This window comes from Lissotriton vulgaris, chromosome 5 (genome assembly GCF_964263255.1).
Source record: "Lissotriton vulgaris chromosome 5, aLisVul1.2, whole genome shotgun sequence".
In the NCBI taxonomy this organism is placed as follows: domain Eukaryota; kingdom Metazoa; phylum Chordata; class Amphibia; order Caudata; family Salamandridae; genus Lissotriton; species Lissotriton vulgaris.
Window position 1 is genome coordinate 1,877,825,372 of NC_141693.1, and position 27,150 is coordinate 1,877,852,521.

Sequence of the window (27,150 nt, forward strand, 5' to 3'; positions counted from 1 at the left end):
TTTTTGTGACTATGAATATGGAGTCAATCAGATTTGAATGCTGAAGATTACATGGTCACCTACCTTATACAGTCAGTGTGAGGCCATGATTTAGCAATGAGCTAATTTATTGTTTAAGGCAGATATGGTGGATTGTGCCCACTAGGGCTTGGACTTTGGTGCGAAAAAACTGGTCAATGGGATATGGAGAAACATGTTGTAATAATATCCCAAGAATAACCGCATGAAAACCTTGCTTGTTTGCAAATTATGATGGACAATAGAAACTAATGCCCACTTGGGCCGAATGTGGTATAATGGTCGTAGCCCTCAGTGGCAAAAATTGTTTGTTTAACTGGGGTGGAATATATCAGAAACGACACGGCCAATTATATGGAATAATAACAATTTTCCAATTCTCAGATGATGAACACTGATGTCCTGCAAAAGAGATGAATAAATACAACAATTCGGTTTTCTGCCTAGAATAAGATGTACATATCCATTGATACTAGAATGTAATGTAATATTGTGGCACATTGTAGATATATACACTGACTGAAATAATGAAATAATGCAAACATTGGTGGGCTTAGTGTCACTAACTTAATTCATATTTTGAATATAATTGATGACATATGATATTATACTTTGACTCGTTCAAGATGTCCGCCACAACCAGTACCGATACACATGGGTGATAGTCCACTTTCTATGTTATGGAAAAGAGTAAAAGGACAATTGTTTGGTTGCAAATTGTAAACGTGATCAAGCTGTATTGCGAAACGCGTTGTTTTCCTGCTGATTAAATATTACGTGCACAGCAACTTTCGAGTGTCGGAGACGTCTGTCCGATTGAATGGATTACTTTGGTGAATATATATATATATACACAAACATATAGTTGTTAAAAATATATATAATTCTTAAATAATTAGTTTATTGTTTTACATTATGATAAACTAATTAAATTAAACTTTTAAACCTCTGTTCAAAAATTATAATTAATTTAAATTGAATACATAAATAAAATGAATACCTACTGAGAGTGGGAATTTTAATACATTTAAATAAATACATATTTTTAAATAGTTTCTTAATATGTATTTAATGTAATTAGTTAATTTACTGTAACACTGGTTTCTTTCTAAGTTAATTATCATTTATTTTATTTTTTTATTTTAAAACATTCACAAAAATGTTGTTAAAGAATATAAGACTTTAATAATTTTCCCTACACTTTCCTATAGGTAGATCTCCGCTACGGAGATTGAGATCTCTATTTACATGTGAAATATCACTAGTAGTAAGTTTACACTCCTAAATCCTGTCGAGGGAGGCTCTACTGGGAACAAATACGTAAATCTATGCCTAGGAGTAAACCAATGCTGGTCGGTGAACCTCAACAGTAAAGAGTCGCAGACCGACAGTGACAGGCATTCTAATAAATCACAATGCCTCAATCAAGGGTTGTTAACAGATTCCTGTGTATAACGGGTCGTGACTGGGAGCTCTGATGTTGAGGCTCTAGGCACAGTGCTGGCAGTGGGCAAAAAAGATAGTAAATAAATAAAAAACGTACTTACCGGGCTTCCTCGTCCTCTGTGCTTTCTTCTTAAATGCCATCAGTGCAACAGCACCTCATGGAGCCTCAGCCAGCTCTTCTCTCCAAATCCTAGTGCTGCTCTCATGCTGCAGATGAGCAGCTTGAAAGCAGCACCAGGAGTGGCTGGAGCGGTCTGCCTCAACGCTCCAGCAGGCATTGGTGGACTGTGCCCGCTCTCCACCCAGCTGTCTAAGACAGTTGGGTGGAGAGGTTTAAAGTGTACATGTCAGGCTGGCCATCTCAAGATAGCCGGCGAAAGTGACGTGCACTTTAAACTGGAGTGAGCACCACTCCTCTGCTGCCAGTCAGCACCAGTGGCTCACCCTCAAACTGTTCGACAGGGAGTAGTGAAAAATGGTGATTCATTTTATTACCATATTATTTTTCACCTACGCTGCACTGGCAGCAGGAGGGCGACACTCCTCCGCCCTAATGGGGGGTACTGCTACTAAACTTACTCTCAGAAATAATGAATAGTAGAAAAGTGTGGACTTACACTTTTATTAAATATGTATGTAAGTAAATCTGCAAATGCATATTTAATTTGGGAATAGTTCTGTGAATCTGCTCACACATGAATTGAATATTAAGAAAAAACCATAACATGTACTGCAAAAAGAAATGGGGTAATTTAAAATAGTATTCTCGACACCATTTTCGTTTGATGATGTGGCACTTATATTTATGAAAGCACTATATTGTAAAATACTACACTAGGGGCCCGATGTAGGTCGGTCGGTAACGGCCGAAAATCGGTATTTTTGGCCGTTACCGACCGGTATTCAAGGATTGGCATGTAGGGGCACAATTTTACAGAATCGGTAAATTTACCGATTCGGTAAATTTACAGATTCTGTAAAATACTGAATCGGTATTTTTACCGATTCGGTAAATCGCAGATGTAGGTGGGACTCTTCTGAGTCCCAAAGGCCCTACAAAATCGGTATTTTACCACACAATCCTATTGTGTGGTAAAATACCGAGTTCATGGCTAGGTGTGCATGCACACCTAGCCATGTGACAGACAGACATGCCCTTAGAGCATGTCTGTGTGCCACATGGCGCACATGCCTATTTGTGGGGTGCCAGAGGGTGTCAAAGTGACACCCCCTGCACCCTTGCAAAATTCGGTATTTACTGATTCTGTAAATACAGAATCGGTATTTCCCATTGATTCCTATGGGCTAAAAAGCCCATAGGAATCAATGGGAAATACCGATTCTGTATTTACAGAATCGGTACATACCGATTGTTACAGATTCGGTATTTCCACATCTGGAAATACCTAAATATCCACCCTTTAGATTTACCGATTTTTAATTACCGAATCGGTAAAATTCGGTAATTAAAAATCGGTAAATCTAATTTACCTACATCTGGCCCTTACTTTCATAGGTGCAGCATTTGATTTGATTTGATTTGATTTATCTATTTGTAGAGCGCGCGAATGCCCAAGGGCGTCTTGGCGCTGTGAGATACCGTTGGCTCTTGAAGATGTTGATTAGGGCTATGCGGAGAAAAGCCACGTTTTAACTTCCTTTCTGAAGGATTTCAAAGATGGGCTGTTTTTTATGTCTAGCGGTAATTGGTTCAAGATTCTTGCCGTGTGCACCATGAAACTTCTTCCGCCCCAGTTAGCTCTCTTAAATCAAATCTTGGGACCCTGATTATTTTCATTTGGCTGGATCTAAGAAGTCTGTTTGGCTCATATAGTTTTTAATGGGTTTTTAGAAATTGTGATCCAGTTCCATTAATTGCTTTATATGCTAGGCATAGTGATTTGAATTGTATCCTTTTTACAATTGGCAGCCAGTGGAGATTTTTTAGTTTGTGGCTGATTGTTTCAAATTTTGGTATCCCTAGTATCAGCCTGGCTGCTGCATTCTGCAGGCGTTGGAGTTTGAGTAGGATTTTCTTTCTGGCTCCGGCATATAGGCCGTTCCCGTAGTCCAGTCTGGACAAGGCTAATGCTGTTACCACTTGCGTGAGTCATGTGGTAGGTAAAGTAGGATTTTCTTGATCATTTTTAGGATGTACCAAAGTGATGATGCCAGCTTACTGGCTTGGGCATCAAAGGAAAGATTGGTATCTAGAGTGATTCCCAGGTTTTTCACCTTTTCTGATGGTTCGGGACATCCTCCTAGTTCTTTTGGCCACCATGAATGGGACCATATTTTTGTGTCCCCTCCTAGTATCATGACCTCACTTTTGTCCCGGTTTGTCCCCGTTTAGTTTTAGGCAGTTTGTTCTCATCCATTGGCTGATTTGTACCATGCAGATTTGAAATTTTTCTGCTGTCTTCTCTACGTCTTTATTTATTGAAACCACGATTTGGGTATCGTCGGCGTAGGATATTGGGGTGAAGCCGCAGTTTCTTATTATTTGTGCAAGGGGAGTTACGTACAGATTAAAAAGAGTGGGGCTCATCGAGAAGCCCTGTGGGACTCCACATGGTAGGTTGAATTGGTTGGATTTTGCCTCTCCCGATTCTACTGAGAAGGTTCTGTTCTCTAAATAGGAAGCAACGAGGGCACAATCTGAGTCATGTAGTTGTGCTGTTTTCAGGCGTGTTATGATGATCTCATGGCTGACTGTATCGAAGGCCGCCGATAAGTCAAGTAGTATCAAGGCGGCCTTCGATCCGTTGTCCAGTACTTGCCTGAGTTCCTCCACTGCTGTGATAAGAGCAGTCTCTGTTCCATGTCCTTCACGGAAACCAAACTGTGAATGATCCAACCAATTGCCGTCCAACAAGTATCTGTATAGCTGTTTATTTAATAGTTTCTCTAAAATTTTAGCTGCAAAAGGGATCCTGGCTAGTGGTCTATAGTTGTTCGGGCTTTCGCAGTCTAAATTCGTTTTTTTTAGAAGTGGCCTGATTGATATCATTTTCCAATCATCGGGGAAGATGTTGGTATTGATAATTTGGGAAAATAGTTTTTCCAGTATTATGCTAAGCTGTTCGGAGCAGATGTGCATTATTTTGGATGGACAGGGGTCCATTGGTCTACCTGAGTTAATGGTGTGGATCTCTATTTGGATTTGTTCTGCTGTCGTTGGAGTGAAGAGGAACAATGTGGTTTGATCTGGGTGTTTACTCACTGGGGTTGTTGTCTGTAAATTATCCCTTTCAGCTGTTTCTGTGCTATGGTTTTTAAAGGAATCATAAACTGATGAAACTTTGCTAACAAAAAATTCACCTAGCACGTTACAGAAGTCTGATGATATTTCTTCTGGGTTGTTGTTCTCAAATTTTGATAATTTTTTAACAGTGTCAAAAAGGGTTTTGCTGGAATTTTTAGATTCGTTGATTTTATGGATAAATTATTTACTTTTTTCTGTTATTATTAGTTTTTTTATAGCATGCTAAGGTAGCTTTGATTTTCTTGTTTGAGGTGAGTATCATAATTAGTTCTCCACTTTTTTTCCGCTCTTCTACACGTCTGTTTCTGGGTTTTTAGTGAGGGGGTGAGCAGATGCACTAGCAACTAGGCCATGGGAAGTAAAGGCCCCACTGTGCTCCAATTAGTGGTTATCTTTTTTTTTATTATGAGGGGCAATTTTCTTCATTAACTCATTGATTTAATTAGGACCCTTGGCACTCTTGCTATGGGGCAGGACCCCTTCTGGTGATGTCATCATTGCAAATCGCCCTGAGTAATCTTCCTGTAAAAATCGCTTCTTTCACACAGCACACTAAAATGTGTCAGTTTCTCAAACACGCATCATATTTACAGAGTTTCACTGCAGCGGTCGGAGAATGTAACTCACACGGCGAACATTGGGCCTGATTACGATGGCAGTCAGTAGGACCACTGACCCCCATTGCATTGTGCAGGTGGTCATAAAATGCTTTTTTCTACTGCTACTTGTGTTGTGGCCCAGGAAAAGGGCCGCAGCCAAGCCACCGTAGAAAAAAGGCACTATGTGCACATACAAGCACCATGTGCCAGGCACCATGTGGTGCCTGACACACGGTGCATGGATGTGTGCGGGGGCATGACATGTGACCCCAGGCCACTTAGCAGTTGCCAACGGAGAAGGGGAGCCTGCTTTGGTCCCCAAAGTCAGTTTCCGTCTGCCTTTTCGTGGCTGTAGAATCGCCACGAAAAGGCAGTTAGAAAGGCACATCCTAATCCGTACGGCAGTGCCTGCGTCGGCCTCACCTCCACTGTAGGGATAGTAGTCCAACTGCCGCCCAACTGGATCTTGGATCATGTCGGAGGCAGCAGTCTTCCCCAACCGCTGCACTCTTACTGCTGGTATTGTAATCCGGCTGTCAGGACGATGGCCTGGATGTCAGGCGGGCCAACACAGACGGCTGGTCGGTGGTGGTCTGTCCGCCATCGTAATGAGGCCCATACTGCGTAAGTCATTTCAAAAGGGTCTTTAAGCTTCAGCTAATGTGTATAATCTAAACGTAATTTTCATCTAATTTCTTCGAATTCTAGTTCCAGGCTCACTGGCTTCCGTGAGATAAGATACAAGAGAGTGAGATTAAAACTGACAATGGCCCTCTGTTTTAGGCATAGCTCATGGACGTCAAATAGGGGTGGCCAGGAACAGTAGCTGCCATTCTGACTACTTTTGTGTCACTTTTCCCATGTTAAAAGTGACGCAAAAGTGGCACAAGGGGCTTGTAGATCTGCCCCTCAGTGATGCAGCGTGAAGTGAAGCTGGGCTCTCGTGTGCCTTGGCCGTCGCCTGCAGTCACCGCACTGACAACCATAAGCTCTGAGTAAGACAGCTCACCACAAAAACGCAAATGACACTGAGTCATCACAGGCACAAAACAAGGTGACAAGTAAGGGTGAAGCAAACCGAGCACCGCAGCAGAGATACATTCAACGACTGACTGTGAAGGGCGAAGGGACAGAAAGGTGGTGGACAGAGTCAGACACAAAAGAGACATCCAGTCTGAAGATCACAAAGGGGAAAAGAGAAAAAGACCAACCGCCCAAGGAAGCAGTCGGGGCAGCAACAGACAGGGTGAGATGGACTGGTGGACAGAAGGAAACTAGAAAACAGGGACAAGCAGAACCCTGTTGACAAAGGCAGGGGGAGGTGACAGAGTGGAAGGGACAGTCAGAGGCAGTGAGTACTGGACACCAGGAGCAAACAAGACTCACATGACAAAAAACTCCAACTATACTTACGTGTCGGGTCAGAGCGCCTCACTGCGGGAGAAAAAGAGAGAGCAGTGTCAAGCTATTGTTGGTGACAACATGTTTTAAAAGTGAAAGAACAGGGGCAGTTGACTGACAAAAGAAGAAAGTGTAAAAAAGAATAAAACTAGATGCAACGGTTCACGTAGTTATAAAAGAGAAGAGAGTGCAGGATTCAACTTTGCCTTCTACACACTGGACTGCTTCTAGGCACTATAAACTCTCAAAGTGCCAGAGGATGGATGGACAGTGGTGGATAGAATATGATGACATATGTAGACTTCACAAAAGACAAACAGGTGGTTCTTAAAGGCTCACTCGTAACTAATCCATGTGTTCCTCAGAAGTGACCTTGCTTATGCCTAAGACCTCAACTCGTGCATACTGTGATTGAGGACCACTGCTGCACCACAGCCCGCCTGCTTCACTGTGGTCATCGAACACTGCCATCTGTGATCTGACACTAATTTGAGCTGATAGTTCCCGGTGTTCAGCACCGCTGCTTAATTGGTTTCCGGTGCTCTGCACCAGCACTTTAATTGTCAACACTGCACTTATAACAGTCTGGCACATGGTGGTGCTGCTCATCTAATTTAGAGATGAGCAGAACAATCAATCAATCCTGACATTTGTATAGCACGCTACTCACCCGGAAGGGTCTCAAGGCGCAGACAACAGTTGTTTATGAATACAATATACATTAAAAATTGCTAATACCTTCCTCCCAAGCCATTCCTTAAGCTTTGGGGACCTGGAATAATCTAAACTCTCGCACTTGCAGGCGAGAGAGATCGTAGTTGTTTTGGTATCGTCATTGGCAGCGCTGATGGGGCAATGGGTGGTGCACATTGTAGTGGCCTCCTAGTCAGGACCCTGACAAATATTATTTTACAAATTAAGCAAAGGTCCTGATTAGAAGTCAGCTGCAGCTGGATTATCGTGTGATATTCTGCTCCGCCCATCCTAGGGGGCCGGTGAACCAGCACCTGGTTTTCCTGGGTGTTGACATACCAAACCATTTTACCAGGCAGTAAGTCTGTTCTGTAAAACAGCATGAGGTTTTCAGGACCGGCCAAAACTCACTTCCCATTTGTGTTTGTTTCTGGCAGGGGGAGGAAGCCCTTCCATTGCCTACTCCCCACACCTTACTGAAAATTCCATGTGATTTTATGACTGGTGTAGGAGGCTGGCTTAGTATAAGGCGCTCACTTATGTAAGTGTAACACCCTGCACTAATCCAGACAACCCTTATGGTGATTTTAGTGGTCTTAGACAACATTAGAAAGCTCTCTGAGCGGTAGCTGTGGAGAGCAGCATTCAAACTTAGTCCAGAAGGAATGTAAAGCAGCTTGTTTTACCCCGTACTTAATCTTATGGTGTAGGTTAAGTGAAAACGAACCTCACAGTCTAGTTATAAAAACATTTGTTTATTATTAAACACTTACTAACACATTGCAATATCTCCTAACTGGAGATATAACCACAATACATACAATACTTTTATAACAGAACACGTAAGTAGCACAAATAGACAGTGGTATCCAGGGGAGACAAAACCATAAACTAAAATAGTGGAATGCGAATCACTACCTAAGCCGAGACTGGACCCAGAAGAGGCAGAAGAGTGAAGGTAAGTACCCAGGAACCCCACGGAGGCCGTGTGTAGAGTGGGAACACGACTGCGGACACAATCCAAGTCAATGGGTAAGTCGCAGTTGCAGTTTTTAAGAAGGACCCGTCCCAGCAGACCCTGAAGGAACCCTGTGGAAGATGGAAGGTTGGAGAGTCACCCACCCCGTGGATACCCCGAAAGCCAGGATACCTACACCAGGGAAGCCAGGTGCATTGGTGCGAACTGACGTCGGAAACCGCCGTAGACCACAATGGAGGACTTCAGTGAAGTTGCCTCTGGCGAAGAAGATGAAAGAGTCTGGTGTAATCCAAAGGTGGATTCAAGATGAGAGGTACCTGCAAGCAGAGGGGGCAGAGTCTATGCCATTCAGGAGTGACCAGGTGCATGGAAGATGAATGCCACGATGTCGGAGGTGCAGGTGATTTGACGGTGCAGGTGTGAGGACCAGGCGATGCTGTGGAAGATCAGGAGCCGTTCATGAGCTGTCTCACGTCGGATGTCAAGAGCCAGGGGGTCAGTGTCTGCAGGGGCTCCAACAAGCCTTGCCAATGGCAAACAACGTAGTAGTCGAAAAAGGTACAGGTCTGGGATCCGCAATGTCCAAGTAACTCACCATGAGCAGGTAAGTCAGAGCAGACCCCGGGGCAAGCAGGGAGCCCACTGGAGCCAAAGAAGACCCTCAAGAGGGACCTACAGCCCGAAGCCACAGGAGTCGCTAGAGGACCTCAAGCAGCTTACCAAATGAAAAAGGCCCACTGTGCAGCGGATGCAGTGCAGGTGAAGTTCTTGGTTGCAGGAGATGCTTGAGACTGGAGCTTCTTGGAGCCTGAAGATCTCTGGTGAAGAGTCAACAAGCCTTGGCAACGGCAAGTCGACGAGGTGCACAAGGGTACTGCTCCAGCAGTTCAGACGTGGGAAACTGGCTTCAAACGTGCAGTGAAGACACCGCAGACCTCGAGGGAGTTGCAAAACCACTACCTATGTTGCTGTACCTTTCGGAGTCCCTAGGAGCTGAGGGACACCAAACCCATCAGTTTCGTTGTAGTGCCTGCAGATGCAGGAAAGTGACTCCTTCACTTCAAGGGAAATTCATTCAGGTGTCTTGATGTCCACAGGCCTGTAGAAGAACCTGTATGAAGGACAAGAACAGGCAACGCAGAAGACTGGCAGGACGACGAGACCTGGAACAGCAGGAGTCTTACCAGTTACACAGTTTTGGTTCCCCAAGCGAAGTCCAGCAAAGTCCAAAGTGCCCAGACAGTTGAAGATGAAGTGGTTTCGCATCTGAATCTTGTCCCACAATGAATATAAGAAACCACCCACAGGTAAACCCTTAAGTACCCTAAGGAAAGGGTTGGGACGATTCAGGGGTCCCACAGGAGGGGCTGGACAGTGGGGAGGATACTCTCATGTTCTTTGTCTAGTTTTGCCCCAGAGTGGGAGACAGCGGCTCCCTGAACTGGTTCCAACTTGAGTATGCAAGTCAGGCACCAAATGTGTCTTTATGTTTTCTATATGTTCCTGATTCAATTTCTTTTACGGGTTAATAATTCTGATAATATTATAGAGAAAATGATACCCCAGACCTGCCCTCTGAAGTCTTTATCACCAATACTCCCTCCTCTTTACTGACGCCAGGCACAATCATTGAAAGAATTGAGAAAGGGCACGATGAGATGGTAATCATCTGCAAAGCTCTATTCAATGCAAAAGTCTGAAAAAGAGGAATTTTACAGCCCTCCAGTGCCCCCCTGTGGAAATGAATACCGCTGATGTCCCCATACAAAATCCCACCTGATCTATAACCTGCTGGGAAACATCTAGCTGTTTTTTAACAGAATATTCTAGAGAAACAAAATTCCTTTTCCAACCACATCTTCCCTGGGGATTTTAACTTGCACTGGGGAGTTTAAAAGGACTCACCTTTCTCACAAGCGGCTGCATCCCTTCTAAGGAATGACCTTACTACCCCCAACATAACATATGCTATTTGTAAAGCGCACGTTCACCCAGAAGGGTAACTTGGTACTGAATAACAGCTGTTTATTGTTACCCAACTCAAAAGTACTCATTTTATCGACCTCAGAACGATGAAAGGCTGAGTGGACCTGCCGATATTTGAACCTGTGACCATGAGGTCAAGCTCAGCCCCCTAGAGTGGGCGCACTGGTCCACTAAGCCAACAGACATGGGTCCATTTCTTAACCTTGTGGTGGCTAAAAAAAACAATCCACTGAGTCTGATCATCTTATCCAGGTAGACCAGTGCTTGATATGGAAAGATAGAAGTGCAAGTACTCTGTGCCAGAGTACCTGCTTGTTTTTGAGAAGTTCTGGTACTCTCCATTTAAAAGTATTGCATTTCTCTTGAGAAGCGCCGGTACTCATTCTCTCAAAATAAAAAAGTGCTGGTACTCCGTACCGGACAGTACAAGTCCATTTAAAGCACTGAGGTAGACTAGTCGGGCCACTTCTTATTGTACCTCAACTCCTCCAAAAGTATAACACAGGACCCTGGAAAAATCCCAAACTATAGAGGAGAGACTAAAAAAGTTTCTATCTATCCCTTCTATTAGAAGATATTTAATTGCCCGTATATGGTATACCAACATTGCAAGAAGGTATTGCAGTGATCAGTCCATAGCTCAATACCGTGACCATCACTATAGATAAAGTTGCACCGGAAAAAATGAAGCATCTGTAATGACCCACAAATGGCTCTCAAATTAACTGAACCGAGACAGAAAAGTAGCATTTCAAGCTATTGCATGGATATGACACTGAAAAAAAACATCAGTTGAACTACACAAAGAGAGAAAAGGTAAAAAAAAAGGTAAAAAATAATCATATTGAGACAAAAACACCTTTTATTCAAATTGGCATTAACCTATTGAGGTGGTAAAACAATCTACAAATTCTACTAATCATTCAATGCACAAAAAGAACCCCAAAAGGTACTCAGAAACTACCTTAGACCCTGTTCAGAAATCCTCCACATCCAGGCCTGAATTGTGCTCTGCAAAACTACAGCAAACCTTAGCCCCATCTCTTACTTTATGGGCCCCATTAAAGAGATCACACCGCCATGATTCCTTTCTGCCCCATCCTAGCCAACCCATCACTGTCTCGGGCCATCATCCCAGCTTGCTCGAAATGGGTCAATTCACGCCCTGTTTGAAAAGCCGGAAGATGATTTGGAAAATCTGAATAACTACTGCCATCTAATCACAAACTTACCCCTCCTGGCCAAATCACTTGAACGCCGTGACAACAGTTAATTAAGACAATTCATTGCCAATAGCGTTTTTGATGGTTTTCAGTAAGGTTTCAGATCAGGATGTAGTGCTGAGACTGCAATGCTTCAACCTGTTGATGGCACACTCCTTCTGACAAAGGGTACTCCTGCCTTCCTACCCTTCTGGACTTTCCCACAGCATTGAATATCGTAAACCAGGCAACACTTGCACTTTTAAAGATCTTTGATGACAAAATGCACCTCAAAGGGATGGTACTTAAGTGTCTCTCTTCACACCTTGAACTCATGAACTCCAGATCCAATGTCTCCTCTCTACAACAAGTTGTGACACGAGGCTCCATTCTTTCACACCCTCTCCAAACTCTGCATGGACCCTTTAGGTACCCAGCGTAAAAACACCACCATCTCCTTTCGGTTTTAAAAGATGATACATAGCTATACCTGAAAGTATTCTTTCCAAAAGACACTGAATTCCTCGTTTAAGCTGTTAGTAAAATCAAATCTTGTATGTCCCAAACCTGAAGCTAAATTCAAGTTGTTTTCCCCTCCTGGTTGCTCAACGTTGGATCATTTTCTCCTCGGAGTTGCTCAATGCTAGTACAGTCTTGGCTAAATGGAATCAACATTCTGGATTGTTGTCCCTCTACCACTGCTTGTATTAAATCCATCGGCTTCCAGCTTGACAAGAATCTTACAGGGCTGTTCACAAATGTAACTTTCACATGGGGGAAATTCACATGTGTCGGTTTATCCTTACACTTTTGGGTAACTATACTACGGGGAGCCAGGAATCACAAGAGGGGGCAAGACCACAGGCCCCAGTGCCGTATGCGACTGCCACCGCCCACCAGACAGGACTCCAACACCCGGAGGCGTGTTATCTACCGCTTGAGGCTCCTGCTACACAGGAAGCCAGGAACCACGAGAGGGGGCAGGACCACAAGCCCCACTGCCATTTGCGGCAACCGCCACCCACCAGACAGGACTCCAACACGCGGAGGCACATTATCTACCCCTTGGGGCTCCCACTGTGCGGGACGCACCCAGGCGCTTGTCCAGGCCAGACCGGGCCAAGAGCTGGCCTGTCTGCGCCCGTAAGTGACGGACAGAGGCCGGCTGGGCCACCACCCTTGGTCCTTGATTGGGAAAAAACAGACTTACGGGCAGATTTACAAGCCCCATGCGCCCTGCGGTGCATCACGTTGCGTGACGCACCTGTGGCGCAGCCTAAGGGATGTTTACAAACACAGGTAAAGTCACCCTGCGTGACTTAACCTGTGCTTGTAAATATCACCCCTGTTCATGCAGCACTTTGCATGTTAGGGGCGGGACATGGGTGTTTACACGCGACACCCGTGTCCACTGATGCATGTCCAGATTTACGAGAAATTGTAAACCTGGGAATGCGTCAGTTTGCTGCGCCACCATAGGGGTGGCGTAGCCAAGCGAAACGAGGAGAAATGTTTTAATTTCTCCTCCTTTATTCCTCTTTCAATGCGTGCTGCATTCTACAGCACGCATTGAAAGAGGAAAATGCCTGCAGCGATTGCTTTTGTGCAGGAAGGGGGCCCTTCCTTCACAAAAGCAATCTCCCCATGGTGCAGGCATCCTTGCACCATGGTGCAAGGATGCCGGCGCATGGCAGCTGTTTCTGCGCCAGGGCAGAGGAGAGCACAGGAATGCGACATATCATTGTAGATATGTCGCATTCCTGTGCTCTGAAAGTGCCGCAGCCCGGCGCGGCCTAAGGCTTGCGGTGCCGCGCTGCGGCACTTTCTTGTAGATCTGCCCCATAGTTTTTACAAGGTATGGCACCCCTTCTTTTCTTTCTACGTTATCACATTTCTCCTTGCTTCACTGAGCTGGGTAAAATTAACGTTTACTCTGAAGAATTTTATGCTTGGAGCAGGATTTTTTTATTTTGCTCATTTAAACATCTATATGTCTATCGTGGACCTGTTGAGATATTTGGTCGCAGTAGCCCTTTGCATTTGGGTTGTCAAAGAGAAAAAGGCAAGACGAAGCTAACCGTGGGCACACTGGTGGGGCACAGCAACTACCCCAGGGTCTTTTATAACCAGGGCGGCTAATGTCCGGTCTAAAGAAATGGCCTAGACGGAAAGGAGGCTTTCGATGGAAATCATGAATCACTCCCAGGATTGAACCTCTGATTCCTGCTGACTCTTCAGTAATGGACCCCACCCTTTGTGATTACTGCTACTGAACTGTTAGACAGCACTGAATGTATTCAGGAAGAAGCTACACTCCTGTGTGAACCACCGGTAAAAAGAGAGAGGGCGGAGGGGAGAAAGGTGCTCCATCACACAAGAAGGACGCCGCTTAGCAGTGCTGGATCAGATGGACCTGAGTTAAGCTGTGGTTAATTTAATACCTAGAATTGAAGCTGTGTTCAAATCACTTTCGGGTCCTATTATTTCACATCTGGCAAGGCTGCAGCTGTGCTTACTCAGTCCATTGAGTCACAACTGCCCCCCCCCCCCGATGAATGTGGAGGCAGCAGGGACAGGAGCAGGAGCAGCTGCGGGTGTGGGGTCCTGGACATGCGCCTGCACCCTCAGTCCCCTCAAGCGACGGCCGTAAGAACCCGGGGCATGGAAGCAACTTACAGTTAGGTCAAGGGGTTGACCAACTGTTACAGGAGGGTTTACCATCCCATAGAGGTCTGGGATTACCCATTAATGCGGAGGTAGCGGGGGCAGTAGGGTTACAGCTTCCCAGAGGCCCTGTGATGTCTATGAGGCCGGCTCTCGCGATGAGCCACAACTTTACCCACATGGTTCCAAGTCTACTTGGCACCTTCCAATGATAGAGGGGACTAGTGGTTATTTAGATCTAACTCCAGAGTCAGCCCCCTTAGTGGCTATTTTGACAGGCGTCCCACCCATCAAACAGGGTACAAGGGAATCCACGATAGATCTGCTGCATAAGGTCACCCATTGGTGCGACAACACAATAATAAATAGACAGGGGGCGTGGCTAGCAGGCCAACATGGCGGACGGAGTTTGCTAGTGCTCCGGTGCCGCTGGGAGAGGTAAAGATCCTGTAGCCTACGCCGGGGGTCATCTCCACCTGGAAACGGTTGTTTTCGGAGGCGCTTCTCCCCAGACTGCTCTGCTGAAAACCCTGGAGCTCTGGTGACCGGGGTTCCGGACTTACGCAGTGGCTGACAGAGGGGCCTAGTGTCACGCTGCAGACTGGGGCCTCGAGTGACAGGGGTGCCCGGAGAAAGAGGACGGTGAGGCGACAGATCCTGAAGGCGGACACCTGCACCTGGGATCCTGACCCTGCGGCTGCCGAGGGGCGAGGACGGCGCCTTGTGTACCCGGGCGTCGGGAGGAGGAACGGAGGCTGTGGGCGGACCGGTGCTGCAGGCTGGGACGCTGAAACGTGGACGCCGAGGGCCGAACATTCCCGCCGCCGGCAGTGCCTACCTGCTGCGGGGCCCCCCCGCCTGGCTTGCTGCCTGCCCGAGCTGAATTGAAGGTGAGGATCCCCGGGAGAGTGCGGGGCGGACCCCTGGGACCCTGAACTGGGCGGCGAGCCGGGTCTCGTGTGCCATTGCTGCCCTGCTTCCTGAGAGGGCGGACTGAGGAGAAGCGGGGACCCCTGGATTGGGGACCGGATCTGGCTGGGGCGCCCTGGAAGCCTGGCAGGGACAAGGCTGAGATACGCTGGTGAAGGGACTTTCCCCACGCGGTGGGCTGAGGACTGGGGCGCCGGGGAAGCATGCAGCAGCACAGCTAACGCCCCCCAAAGCGGCAATGTTACTGCGCTACAACCCATTTCCTTCGTAACTACATTGTGCCCATACATAGCTGGGAGCCCAGGCGGGGCGGCGCCCAATTGCTCCTACTGCCGTTCTTGACCTCTGCGGATGGCCTGGTGAGGAGAGGGACATAGCGCTTCAGGGTGGTAGGCCCAGTGAAAACCCTCGGCGCTCATATACGCTGGGTGAGGTGGAAAGCGGCCCCTCCCCCCTGCGGAGACGCGGACACTACCAACAGCTTCCCCAAGGTGGGAGCGCCAGGAGAGACCGGCGGGGAAACAACTGGGACATAAGACGCACACTAGACGGCAGATACTCGCCCTGAACCGCGCTCCTACCGCCAACCAGGCGCCTGACGTCTAATATGGTGCGCAAAGGCGTGAAGAACACGGAGGGCAAGGAGGGTCCGGGCATAGGACCTGCCCAGGATACGGACCCTGGGGGTTCTGCACCTCTGACATTGACCTCCAACATCTCAGAGAGCCAGCAAGGCGACAAACTAGACCTTATACTAAAAGAGATCAGAGACTCTAGGGCCGTGATGGAGACGCATATGGGCACCCTCACCACTAACCTATCCTTGCTTAAGGCGGATCACGAGAAATTGGCGGATAAAGTTAAAGATCAAGGTCTGTCAATAACTGAACTCGCCCCGACAGTGGCGGAACACACGGACCCCATCCAAGTGACCCAACGTCAAGTCAAAACCCTGCTGGAACGCGTGGAAGACGCGGAAGGGCGCAATCGGCGCAATAATATTTGCGTTATTGGCCTGCTGGAAAGAAGCGAGGGGTCCCGGCCGGCAGAGTTCATGGAACAGTGGTTCCGAGATAACGTTGCCCCTGAGGGTCTGTCGCCGTTCTTCTGTGTAGAGAGGGCACATAGAATCCCAACTGGCCAGCCGAAACCGGGACAGACACCACGGCCGCTTATTGTCCGGATCCTAAATTACCGGGATAGAGACATGCTGCTAAATCAAGCCAGAATCAAATCGGTCATACCGTGGGAGAATACACGAATTTCACTGTACCCGGACTATACCACTCAAGTGCAAAAACAACGGTCCTCATACTATGAAGTGAAACAGAGGCTCCAAAAGGCTAAACTGCGCTACGCCTTATTGTTCCCTGCACGCCTAAAGGTGATCCACGACAAGAAACTCACTTTTTCGAAAGCCCCACGGACGTGGAGGAATGGATGGCGGTGATGGACATCGAGGAGCGACTGGACCTGACGCAGGACTCCACAGGCAACGGATCCAAGGAAGACTCGACTAAAGGGGAGACCGAGAGTGGCGCCCAACGCACTCATCCGAAGCAGCGCAAACCGACCGCCCACCAACAAAAGCAGGGACAGGCTAATGCAGTGGCAGCGGTGGGATCCTTCGGAGACGACTGTGCGACAATCAACACGGACACTGAGGATAGCACTGTACACTCGGACTCGGATAGCAGTATGATCCTATTTCCGACTGTGACGCCTAGAGCCGAGGATGAACTTATAGACAATGCCCAAGAGTAATACCTCCTATGAACCAGACCTGAGACTTGAATACAACAGGATATCCTTTTCCGTATGAACTAGGGGGGCGGCGGGGATGGGGGAGGAGGGGAAATGTGCTAGCTCAGAATATGTATGTGGCCCTTTATTTGCTGGCGAGCACTGTGCGGCCTGCCCTGGATGGGGAGAGAGACTCAGATACGGGGATCGTGCGATGCGATTCCTGCGCCTCCTGTGCTCCTGCGGCACATAGCTGCAACGGGCTGGTTCTGCCAGTCTGAGGCCGCCCTTGTCCCCCCCTCCCCTCCCCTGACCCTTTGCTTCCCCCCCCTCCACGAGACGTGGCTACATACACTGAATAATTCCGAAAGAACTCTCCCGGCGGCGCCGTTGAGCCGGCGACATGACCGAGCATGGCACTATGGACATGGCAGGTGCTTGGCCGACCCCCCACTAGCGTATGCACTGTTACTTGTTTGCTTACGTTCCAATGTTTCTGGTTCGGCACAGCAGGGTTTAGAGGCTGCGCCTTCACAGTTGGGGTTTGGGATAGGGAGGGTACTGTCTCCTGGTGGGCACGGAAGAATCCCTCAATAGGACATATGGGAACACTACTTGTGACACCAACACGGGGCTATGGCTGACACACAAGGAAAGTATAGGCTGGTCACCTGGAATGTGAGAGGGCTGGGGGCAGTGCAGAAGAGACACAGAGTACACGCTTTCTTGCTACGGCAACGGGCACATATAGTGTTCCTACAAGAGTCACACCTGACACACTCCGAGGCACTCCTATTAAGAAAGAAATGGAGGGGTACTGTTTTTTGTACAACATACTCTGCCTTCTCAAGAGGGGCCACGATATGGGTGCGCCATGGTACTCCAATTGTGGAACTGGAAAGGCAAACTGACGAACAGGGACGCTATGTGTTGGTGAGGGGCACCTTGGACGGGGAGGTGGTAGTGCTGGGCAGCATTTATGCCCCGAATTTTGACCAGGATAGGTTCCTTACTGCAGTGGGCCGGGCGTTAGCGGATTGGGTGGACGTCCCCTGGATTTTGGGTGGTGACTGGAACATGATCTTAGATGTGACCCTCGACAGATCACACCCCCCCCTCCAGGCGGCGGGAATACATAAACTATCAGAGTCATTTGGGACGTGGCTTCGGGGTTGGAGACTGGCGGACATCTGGCGCACACTGCACCCGACACACAAAGAATACTCATGCTACTCCCCTGTACACAAATTACATACCAGATTGGATAGGTTTGTATGCTCTAACTCTGTAGTGACTAGGTGCGCCACAGCAGATTACCTTGCTAAAACGTTCTCAGACCACCGACCGCTGGCGATTGACCTACACTGGGGTAGAGTACCCTCACCAGTTCCTACCTGGAGGCTTAACCCTGCACTGCTCGAGGATGGCCCGTTTCGAGCACATATAGCTGACGCCTTAACTGATTACTTCAATACCAATTGGGATTCTGCATCCTCGAACCTAGTGGTGTGGGACGCAATGAAGGCTGTAATACGGGGGGCTGCTATAGGCCGACAGGTGGGAGCCAGACAGGAGATCCACGGTAAGCTATGCGAGGTGGAACAGCGCTTGCGCGACCTAGAAAATGCGGTGGGGCAGGACCCTGGCCGGACAGCTGAGCTACAGCAGTGTAATATTGACCACGCAGAATTGCTAGAAACCCTGAGGGTGATGGACTATGGGGCCTATCTGAAAAGACAACAGGCGGAGGCGGACAGATCCGGCGCTCTGCTTGCCCGGCTGGTTCGGGATGCCCCGAATGCCCTACCATAACGACGATTAGGAACGCAGCGGGTACACAGGTGCACACTCAAATGGGGATTAACACGGTATTTAAGACTCACTTGGAGAACCTCTACGCCCCCCCCCTCTGTGGGGACCAGGGAGGACATGACGGGATTCCTAGATGAACTAACGCTCCCAGTGCTGACCCCGGGAATCCAGGCGGCTATAGCCGGGCCTATAACACAACACGAAATAAAGGTAGCAATCCATACACTTAACCGGGGCAAAACCCCGGGCATGGATGGCCTGCCAGGGGAATTTTATCAATCCTACGCTGATGTGCTGGCCCCCGTCCGGAGAAAATTTACAACACCGCCTACGAGGTTGGCCACCTCCCGACTACCACCATGCAGGCCTTGGTGATCTCTATCCCGAAGCCCGGCAGGGACGCTCAAGATGTGGGTAACTACAGACCCCTATCCATGCTCTCCACGGAGTATAAGATCCTTAGTAAGGCTATTGCCATGCGGATCCAGCACCACCTCCCTGGCCTGATCCATACTGATCAATGTGGCTTCCTTCCAGGGAGGAGTACGTCCCAGAACTCGAGGCGACTCCACGCTCTCATGACAACTACACCTCACAACTTACCACATGCTGGCTGCATAGCCCTTGACCTCCGTCAGGCTTTCGATTCCCTGACGTGGGACTTCATGTTTGAAGTCCTGCATCGTTTTGGGTTCCCAGAGGCCCTTATAAAATGGATCCGCTTATTGTACACAGGCCCGACGGCTAGGGCACGCACGGGAAGGCACACATCTGACTGTTATGAGGTCCATATGGGCACACGGCAGGGCTGCCCACTGTCGCCACTGCTGTTTGTGCTGACGTTGGAACCCCTGGCTATTGAGCTTCGCAATAGAGCTGCGGAGGAAGGCATACCAGTAGAGGGCACCGACCACATGGTCTCAATATATGCTGGCGACATCTTGGTATTTCTCCGGAACCTGCGAGGGGACCACTCGCCCCTGGCGACTGTTTTCAGACGCTTTGAGATCATATCTGGACTGGCTATGAACCCGGGAAAGTCCATGGGCTTCTTCTTCCGAGAGGGCCAACAGCCCCCCCACATACAGTTCGGGGCCTATGAAATTCAAGTGGCACCAACCACGTTCAAATATCTCAGGATACAGGTCTACCGGGACCCAGAGGCTCAAATTGACAGTAATATCCGTAAGGCCATTACTGGCCTGCGAGGTAGCATAGGTTTCTGGACGTCCCTACCCCTATCGGTAATGGGACGGGTGGCGGTCTCGAAGATGGTCCTGCTCCCCCGCATATTATATTACTTTGTAAACCTGCCGGTCCTGCTGCCGCGACAGATTTTCACCACACTTGATACATTACTGGTCAGCCTCATATGGGGATCGGGGAGAAGACGAATCAGCCTTAAAAAACTGCAACTGAACACCAGACGGGGCGGCCTGGGCGTACCGGACCTACGAAGCTACTACTATGCCAACCAGCTCCAATGGTTGACCCGATGGGTGGCGGGTAGAGACTTGCATGAGATCGCTTACAAGACGGACAAATTAGCACGTGGAGACCTACACTCCCTCCTCTTGCCCAACGCTAGGATCCCCAGAGACTGCCACCCCCTCCTGCATGTGGCCCTGACCTGCTGGAAGAAATCGCTGTCATACACGGCGGGGACCTCTCCATATGCGGATAATATACCTCTACTGGGGCTCCCGACACCACAGGGGACTCTTAACACAGCGCAGACTACGCCCCTGGACGGAGGCCGGGGTGGACAGGGTGGGAGACCTGTTCGGCGACGACACCATACTGGACCATGCCTCATTTGTTCAGGTCACGGGAGCCCCTTCACGCTTATACCTCCTACACGCCTCGGTAACGCACTACATGCGACGGACCTGGGCCCCACAACGTACAAAACCAGATCAACACGAGTTAGTACACCTCATGCATTATATGGGCACGGGGGGACACCTAGTGAAATGGCTGTATGTTGGTATCAGAGAACATGTGACGTCGCCGATCGCCACACTCAGGGAGACCTGGACTGTAGACGCGGGTGAAGACATATCGGACGGAGAGTGGAAGATAATTCTAGGTCATCATAGAAGGGTATCTAGGAATGTTAAATTTCAGTTCATACAAGCCATGATTCTCCACAGGGCTTACCTTACGCCCCAGAGACTGCACAGGATGTTCCCTACCGCTGCACACTGCTGCCCGAGATGTCAACAAGACGAGGCACATATTCTTCACATGCTATGGGCATGCCCGAAATTACATACTTACTGGGGGACGATCAAACACACGCTGCACTCCATAACAACACTCCGGATCGTGGAGGGAGCATTACCCTGTCTACTAGGGAACAGGAAACGGCCCAAAACATGCAAGGCACAACTGAAGTTTGCAGACCTGGCGCTAGTGCTGGCGATCAGGGTGCTCACTATGAGATGGAAGTCGCCCAGGGCCCCGCAAGTAGCAGTGTGGCGCAGCGACATGCTGAAATGGGGTAAAGCAGAATCTGCAGCTCTGCGGGAGGAGGAGAGCAAGGGCCTTCGCAAATACCCCATAGCACAGGAATACAGGAATGGGACCTAATGCTGATAGAACTGGAAGAGACAGACCTGGACAGCCCAGGAGACCCGGTGGGATGAACTTACACAGATGGCAGGGGGGGGCTGAGGCTGGTATCAAAAAAGGGGGAATGGGGGTGGACGATTTTTGAGTGGGGTCCAATGTACTCGTCCTGAGAAACAGCTATCAATAGAGTTGTACAGAGTTCCCCAAGGGGAGCTCAAAGATTTTTAGCTCAGCCTTTCTTCTCTCTCACTCACTAAAAAAGTGGGGGTTAAGTGCATGGTGTAGACCCTTGTCAGAATGTAAGGATACCTCACACAGGCTATCGGCAGGACCACAACTGTTGCCCCAGCCGATGACCGTCCAGCGTCATCATCGGTATCCTGCTCCTACGGCAGGCTGGCGGTGCAATGCCCGTCGGGCAGCTAGAAAAGCTGCACTTTGGCGGAGATCTTCTATTCCGTGCCAACGGGTGTGTGGGTGTGAGGGGCCTGTAAAAAGGTGCAATAGTGAGCGTGGTGGTGTGTTTTTAAAAAAGGGGGGGGCTGAGGCTCACGAGCAATGGGGCAACTCACTGGGGTTAGACCAGACCTAGGACCTTGAACAAATTCCAGATAGACAGAGCCACCTTGGCGCGGGATATCGAGTGTAGGAGAGAGACCAACCAGGAGACGGTGGGTGGACGGTGGGTGGGCAGGGCAGGGAGAGGGGGACAGTTGGGGTTTGCCAATAATGAAAGCCATGATTATGTAGTTGAGCTTATATGTAGTTGAGCTTATATAGCGCACAGCTACCCGCAGTGGGTGTCCCGGCGCTTGCTTAGGGAACCCGTCCTGATATTCCCCTGTGTGATAGCCCCAGCGGGTATCCACAAGGTGAAAGTCAGGCATCCCGCCGCGAGGGGCCGTTGTGGAGATTAAGCAAGCTATTGCCCAGAGTCGCAGAGTGTGAACCCATGAGTCGAGAAGGCACCAGAGCGAGAATTATCGAGTCCGTGGAATTTTTAGCCCTTGACCCACCAAGGCGGGGAATTGAACCCTGGTCCACGGCCGATCTCAGCTTCCGGGTCTGCCGCCTCTAACCCCTGAGCCACACTTCTCCACTATGGTGTTTGAAACACATACTTGGGATGCATTCCGGGGAATGTTATGATAAGTAACTCACAACTGAAATGTTATACCCCCACAATTAATGGTTAAGAAAATGGAAAAGACTGCTGAGTGATATGATGTGCAACTGAACAGAAATGTATGTCATCCTGAAACAGTCACGAATAAAGAGTTTAAAAAAAAAATTATAATAAATGGACACTATATATCAGCACACGTCATTATTTTATTTTTTATTTTATTTTATTTATTTATAGAGTGCATGAATCACCCCATAAGGGTATCTCCGCGCTTAGGACACAGCAGCAAATTCAGGAAACTTGTTAGAACAGCGAGGTTTTCAATAGTTTCCTAAAGGCCAGGTAGTCTGTGCAGTGCCGTAGGCGAATGGGGAGATCGTTCCAAAGGCGAGGGCCGAGATGGTAAAAGGCCTTACCTCCTTGTCGAGATTTTCTAATGTGTGGAACAGAAATCAGGGCTTAGTCTCCCGAACAAAGGGGTCTGGGAGATACATAGTTTACACATTTCTCATTAAGATAGCTAGGGCCTAAACTGTATACAGCTTTATAGGCCATACAACAGATTTTGAAATGAACCCTTTTACGTATGGGTAGCCAATATAACTTCTTAAGCAAAGGGAGGGAGGCTGTTCTAGGGGGGGCATCGGCCACCAGGCGAGCCGCCGTGTTTTGAACCACCTGTAATCTGTTTATGTCCCTTTCATTTGCTGAGATCAACAGCGCATTACAGTAGTCTAACAACTTAAAATTATTGCCTGGATCAAGGTTTTCCTTGTAGACAGCGGTAGGAAAGGGAATACTCTTCTGAGCATGCTGAGGATGAGGTATCAGGCTCCGATGGTAGCGGAGACATGGTGAGTTTTTGGTCCAGGCGGACACCAAAGTTTTTCACCACTGTTTTAGGGTAGGGGATGAGGCCCAGTCCTCTGGCCACAAAGTAGGAGACCATACCAGGGTGGCATCGCCAAAAAGCATTATCTCGGACTTGGTGGCGTTTAGTTGGAGAAAGTTATTTTTCATCCATTCTGCTACAGATTCCATAACCAGGCAGTTAGGGTTGGATTTGTCAAGTGGAAAGAGTAACTGGGTATCATCCGCATAAGATATGGGGACGAAACCCAGATTTCTCAATAGTTTCACCAGGTATGGGTGGAGCAGGCATGGGTCGGTGCAATTATGTTAGTGTTAGCATTCTTGATCGTGACCAGCTCCTCACTGGTGTAAGTATAGGAGGCCCTCACCTGTTTAACCTGGGGTTGTGGACAACTGGCAGGGGTTCCTGCTCCTGGCAACGTCCAAGCGCGGACGGGCGCAGACGGGCTTGCCTTCGGCGCGCCAGCGGCGCGTCTGCTGCGCTACTGATTAGGCATCAGCTTTTATGCAATGTGAGCTAGACCGCTAACTTCTGGTTACGCTAGGAAGGGGAGTGGTCAGGACTCACTTCCGGTTTGTATCGCCTCCCTCCAGACAACCGGAACAATCCGTGCTGGACCGGGGAGGCTACTGGGTAAGTGGAACTTTTAGCGTGTGCAAATAGCTGCCAAAGTGCAAAATAAGCAACAAGGATAAAAACAATTATATTTAAAAAACGTCAGAGCCCTTTATCAAGTGCTAGCACGAACGGAATGCAGGTTTTTAAATATATTTTCAAGTTAATTAAGTAGTACCGCTTTTAAAATACCATTAAAGAAAATATCAGGGAGCCCTTTCTCAGGCGCTCCAGTCAGTGCAGGAGATAGTCTTCTCAGACAGCGCGTCCGTTACGGCCAAAAGAGTGGGCTGGGTCAGATCCAGTGTAAATAAAGGTAGGGAGGGCGACTGCCTTGTGGTCAATCTAAGACACCCAATACACATGATCAATTGCTACTGTAGACAAGGGTCCAAAACCGAAATTAAGATTGTCCCACTCTATTTATTTTGTCCCACCAATAGATTTGCCCCATTTGAAGGGTTTTGATAGTATAGATTGACAAATAGCTCCATCAGGGGATGGGATAACTTTAAGGTCTCTTCATTTACCGGGGGAAGTGTCTAATACTTTGTCTAAGTCTCACCTCATTTTACCTAGTGCACCAAATATTACATTAATGTCTTGGAATATTGTAGGACTGAGGGACAAAAAAAAATTGATGAAAAGTGGCTAGCAATAATAAGGTCTTGTCACATAGTGACATTACAGGAAACATGGGACACATCTGACTCTTTTGTCCTGGAAGGCTTCACCCCCTTTTATTAAAGTTTCATCCTCCTCTACAGGAGGTCTCGCAAAGGGCGGCCTGCTTACTTTGATATCGCTTAAAATTGCCTGCACTACTACGGTTATGACTTGCCATTCACCCCATTTACTATCAGCGGAATTAACCTTCCCCAAGTGTCCTACTTTGTAGGTGATTAATTTCTATAATTCCTTTTGCAGAAAAAATTACACTGGATATATTGCTGTGTTGGAGTTTTTTTAGCACTATGCAGAGGAGAGATGCTCATATTATGTGGTTATGGTTTTGGGGGACTTTAATGTATATATTTGCCAATCTAATTGGACCCTAGGTAAGGGACCCTGAGACACATTGGTTCCTTCGGTCCACTTTGAACACTCAAACCAAGGTTGTCGGATAGGCTTTAAGCCAATAATCTCCATTACCATGAACATACTGGTGAACTGGGGGCAGTTCCATCATTTATCGGTAGGGGCTGTTCCTCCACTATTGATTTAATTTTGGTATCTGCTCCGTTGCTCCCTGCCGTAAATAATTTAAACCCCAATTGGAGTTGTTTATGTGATAGAAACCCGCTGATTTTGGTAATGATGGGGGAGCAGGTCTTTTATGGAGATGAGGGTAAGAGCATATTGAATTGGAATTTCAAACCAATAGATCAAGCTCGCAGAATTAAGTCGGGGAAGATAATGCCGGAGGCTTTTTTAGACAAGATATACACTGAAGGTGAGGAAGACATTGAAGTTTGTCTTGACAACCACACATGCCAACATGGTATTAGGCTTCTATTGTAATTTAGTAAAGCGGATTGCGGATAATCTAATGGTTAGAGGCAGGGTTGTAGGTATTAAGAGGGAAAAATGGTTTAATGAGGAGTGTTCTAAATCCCATTGATCTCTCATGACCGCTCTGAAACAAAAACCCAGGTTTGAAGAAAGCGTAAAGGCATGTAGGAGAACTTATAAATCTGCTACTAAGCAAAGGAAGAAATATATATGGGAACATGTATGGGACGAATGAAATCATATCAGTATCTTGTCCAACAGCTCTAAATTCTGGGAAATTTTTAATAGACCTTTCTTTGCGGATCAACACCCCTCGCAAGTTGATTGTATTATTCCCACTGATAGATGGGTCAAACAATTTAGGTTGATCTATAGAAGGGTGGACCTAGGGATAAATGACAATCTATGGGAGCCCAACACAGACACACGTCCATTGATTTTTGGGGTAGACAAGGTTCATAAAGCAATGGTGGCTACAGCTGGGAGAAAAGCTCCTAGGCCAGACAGGATACCCGCGGACCTTTATAAAGCTGATATCATGACATGGGCTAAGATCCTTACCCAGGTTTTTTTTATGCAACAACCATGAATGGCCTACTGCTCTCATGGTCTACAGAGGTTATTTTACCAATTTTTTCAAAAGGTGCTAAGGATGACCCCGCTTGTTATCGCCCGATCTTTTTACTCAACTCAGCAGCACAAATTATGGGGAAGGTGATTCTGGATCACCTAACACAATGGCTAGATGATAGCAATGTAATCTCAGACTTCCAATATGGCTTTAGGAAAGGAAGAGGGACCTTAGGCCAATGCATCAATTTGCTTATGATGATTGGCAAATACACTATAGCCAAAAAGGGTCGAAATGTATATGGCATTTATGGACTTAACATCCGCATTTTACTGAGTTAAGAGGTCGAAACAATGGCCTTTGTGACTGCAGATCATCATGGACACTGACCTGATGGCATTTTTGGACTGGTCATATTTAAATCTGACTGCCTCGGCCAGATATAATAAAAATAGCTCTCTCACAGCATCCTGGGATGTTAAGAGATGGGTGAGACAGGGATGCATCCTAGCCCCTGTTTTATTCACTCTACACATTAATAAATTAGGGGCTGCCCTGTCATCTGTGAGTAAAGACGTTCCCAGAGTAGGTTTTAAACTCATCCAGGCTCTCCTATATGCAGACGATGCAGTCTTGCTTGCCAGGACTGCTGTGGGGTTGCAAAGACTTTTAAACACATTTGCTGATTTTATTGTTTTACTTGACCTTTCCATACATTTTTCCAAGTCACACTTAATGATGACTGGTAACATAAAGATCGACAAATGCAGGTTTGCATGCAGAGGGGGAGAATCGACTAACGCTGCCACTTTTCCATATTTGGGTGTCTTGTTCAATGAAAGAGAGTTATAGTTGGCTCAACGAACACTCAAAAAAAAATACCTTGGCCAGAGCAGCAGGAGCCACTCTGGACTTCGCCAGGAGATTGGGGGCCAAACCATTACATCCATTACTGAAGGTCTATAATGATAAATGTATACCAATGGCCACATATGGCAGTGATGTTTGGGGTTATAAGGATGCCTGCGATTTGCAGGTGTCTGAGAATAAATTCCTCCATAAACTCATAGCAGAACCCCCCTGTACCCTGCCCTTCATGGTACATTATTATTATTATTTAGAAGTTTATAAAGTGCTCAG

General features: G+C 47.7%; 1 protein-coding gene across 3 annotated transcripts in view; it reads right to left on the reverse strand.

The window, feature by feature from the left end:
• The window catches only part of GABBR1 (gamma-aminobutyric acid type B receptor subunit 1), a 750,676-nt gene that overhangs the window by 330,877 nt on the left and 392,649 nt on the right, over nucleotides 1-27,150 (reverse strand). For all 3 annotated transcript variants that reach the window (XR_015296080.1, XM_086924382.1, XM_086924381.1), the window contains one exon: nucleotides 6,742-6,762. Coding sequence is in view for 2 of the 3 variants with exons in the window: in XM_086924382.1 (XP_086780508.1) it covers nucleotides 6,742-6,762 (21 nt within the window). In the remaining variant the exon portion in view is untranslated. The remainder of the gene's footprint in view (nucleotides 1-6,741; nucleotides 6,763-27,150) is intronic.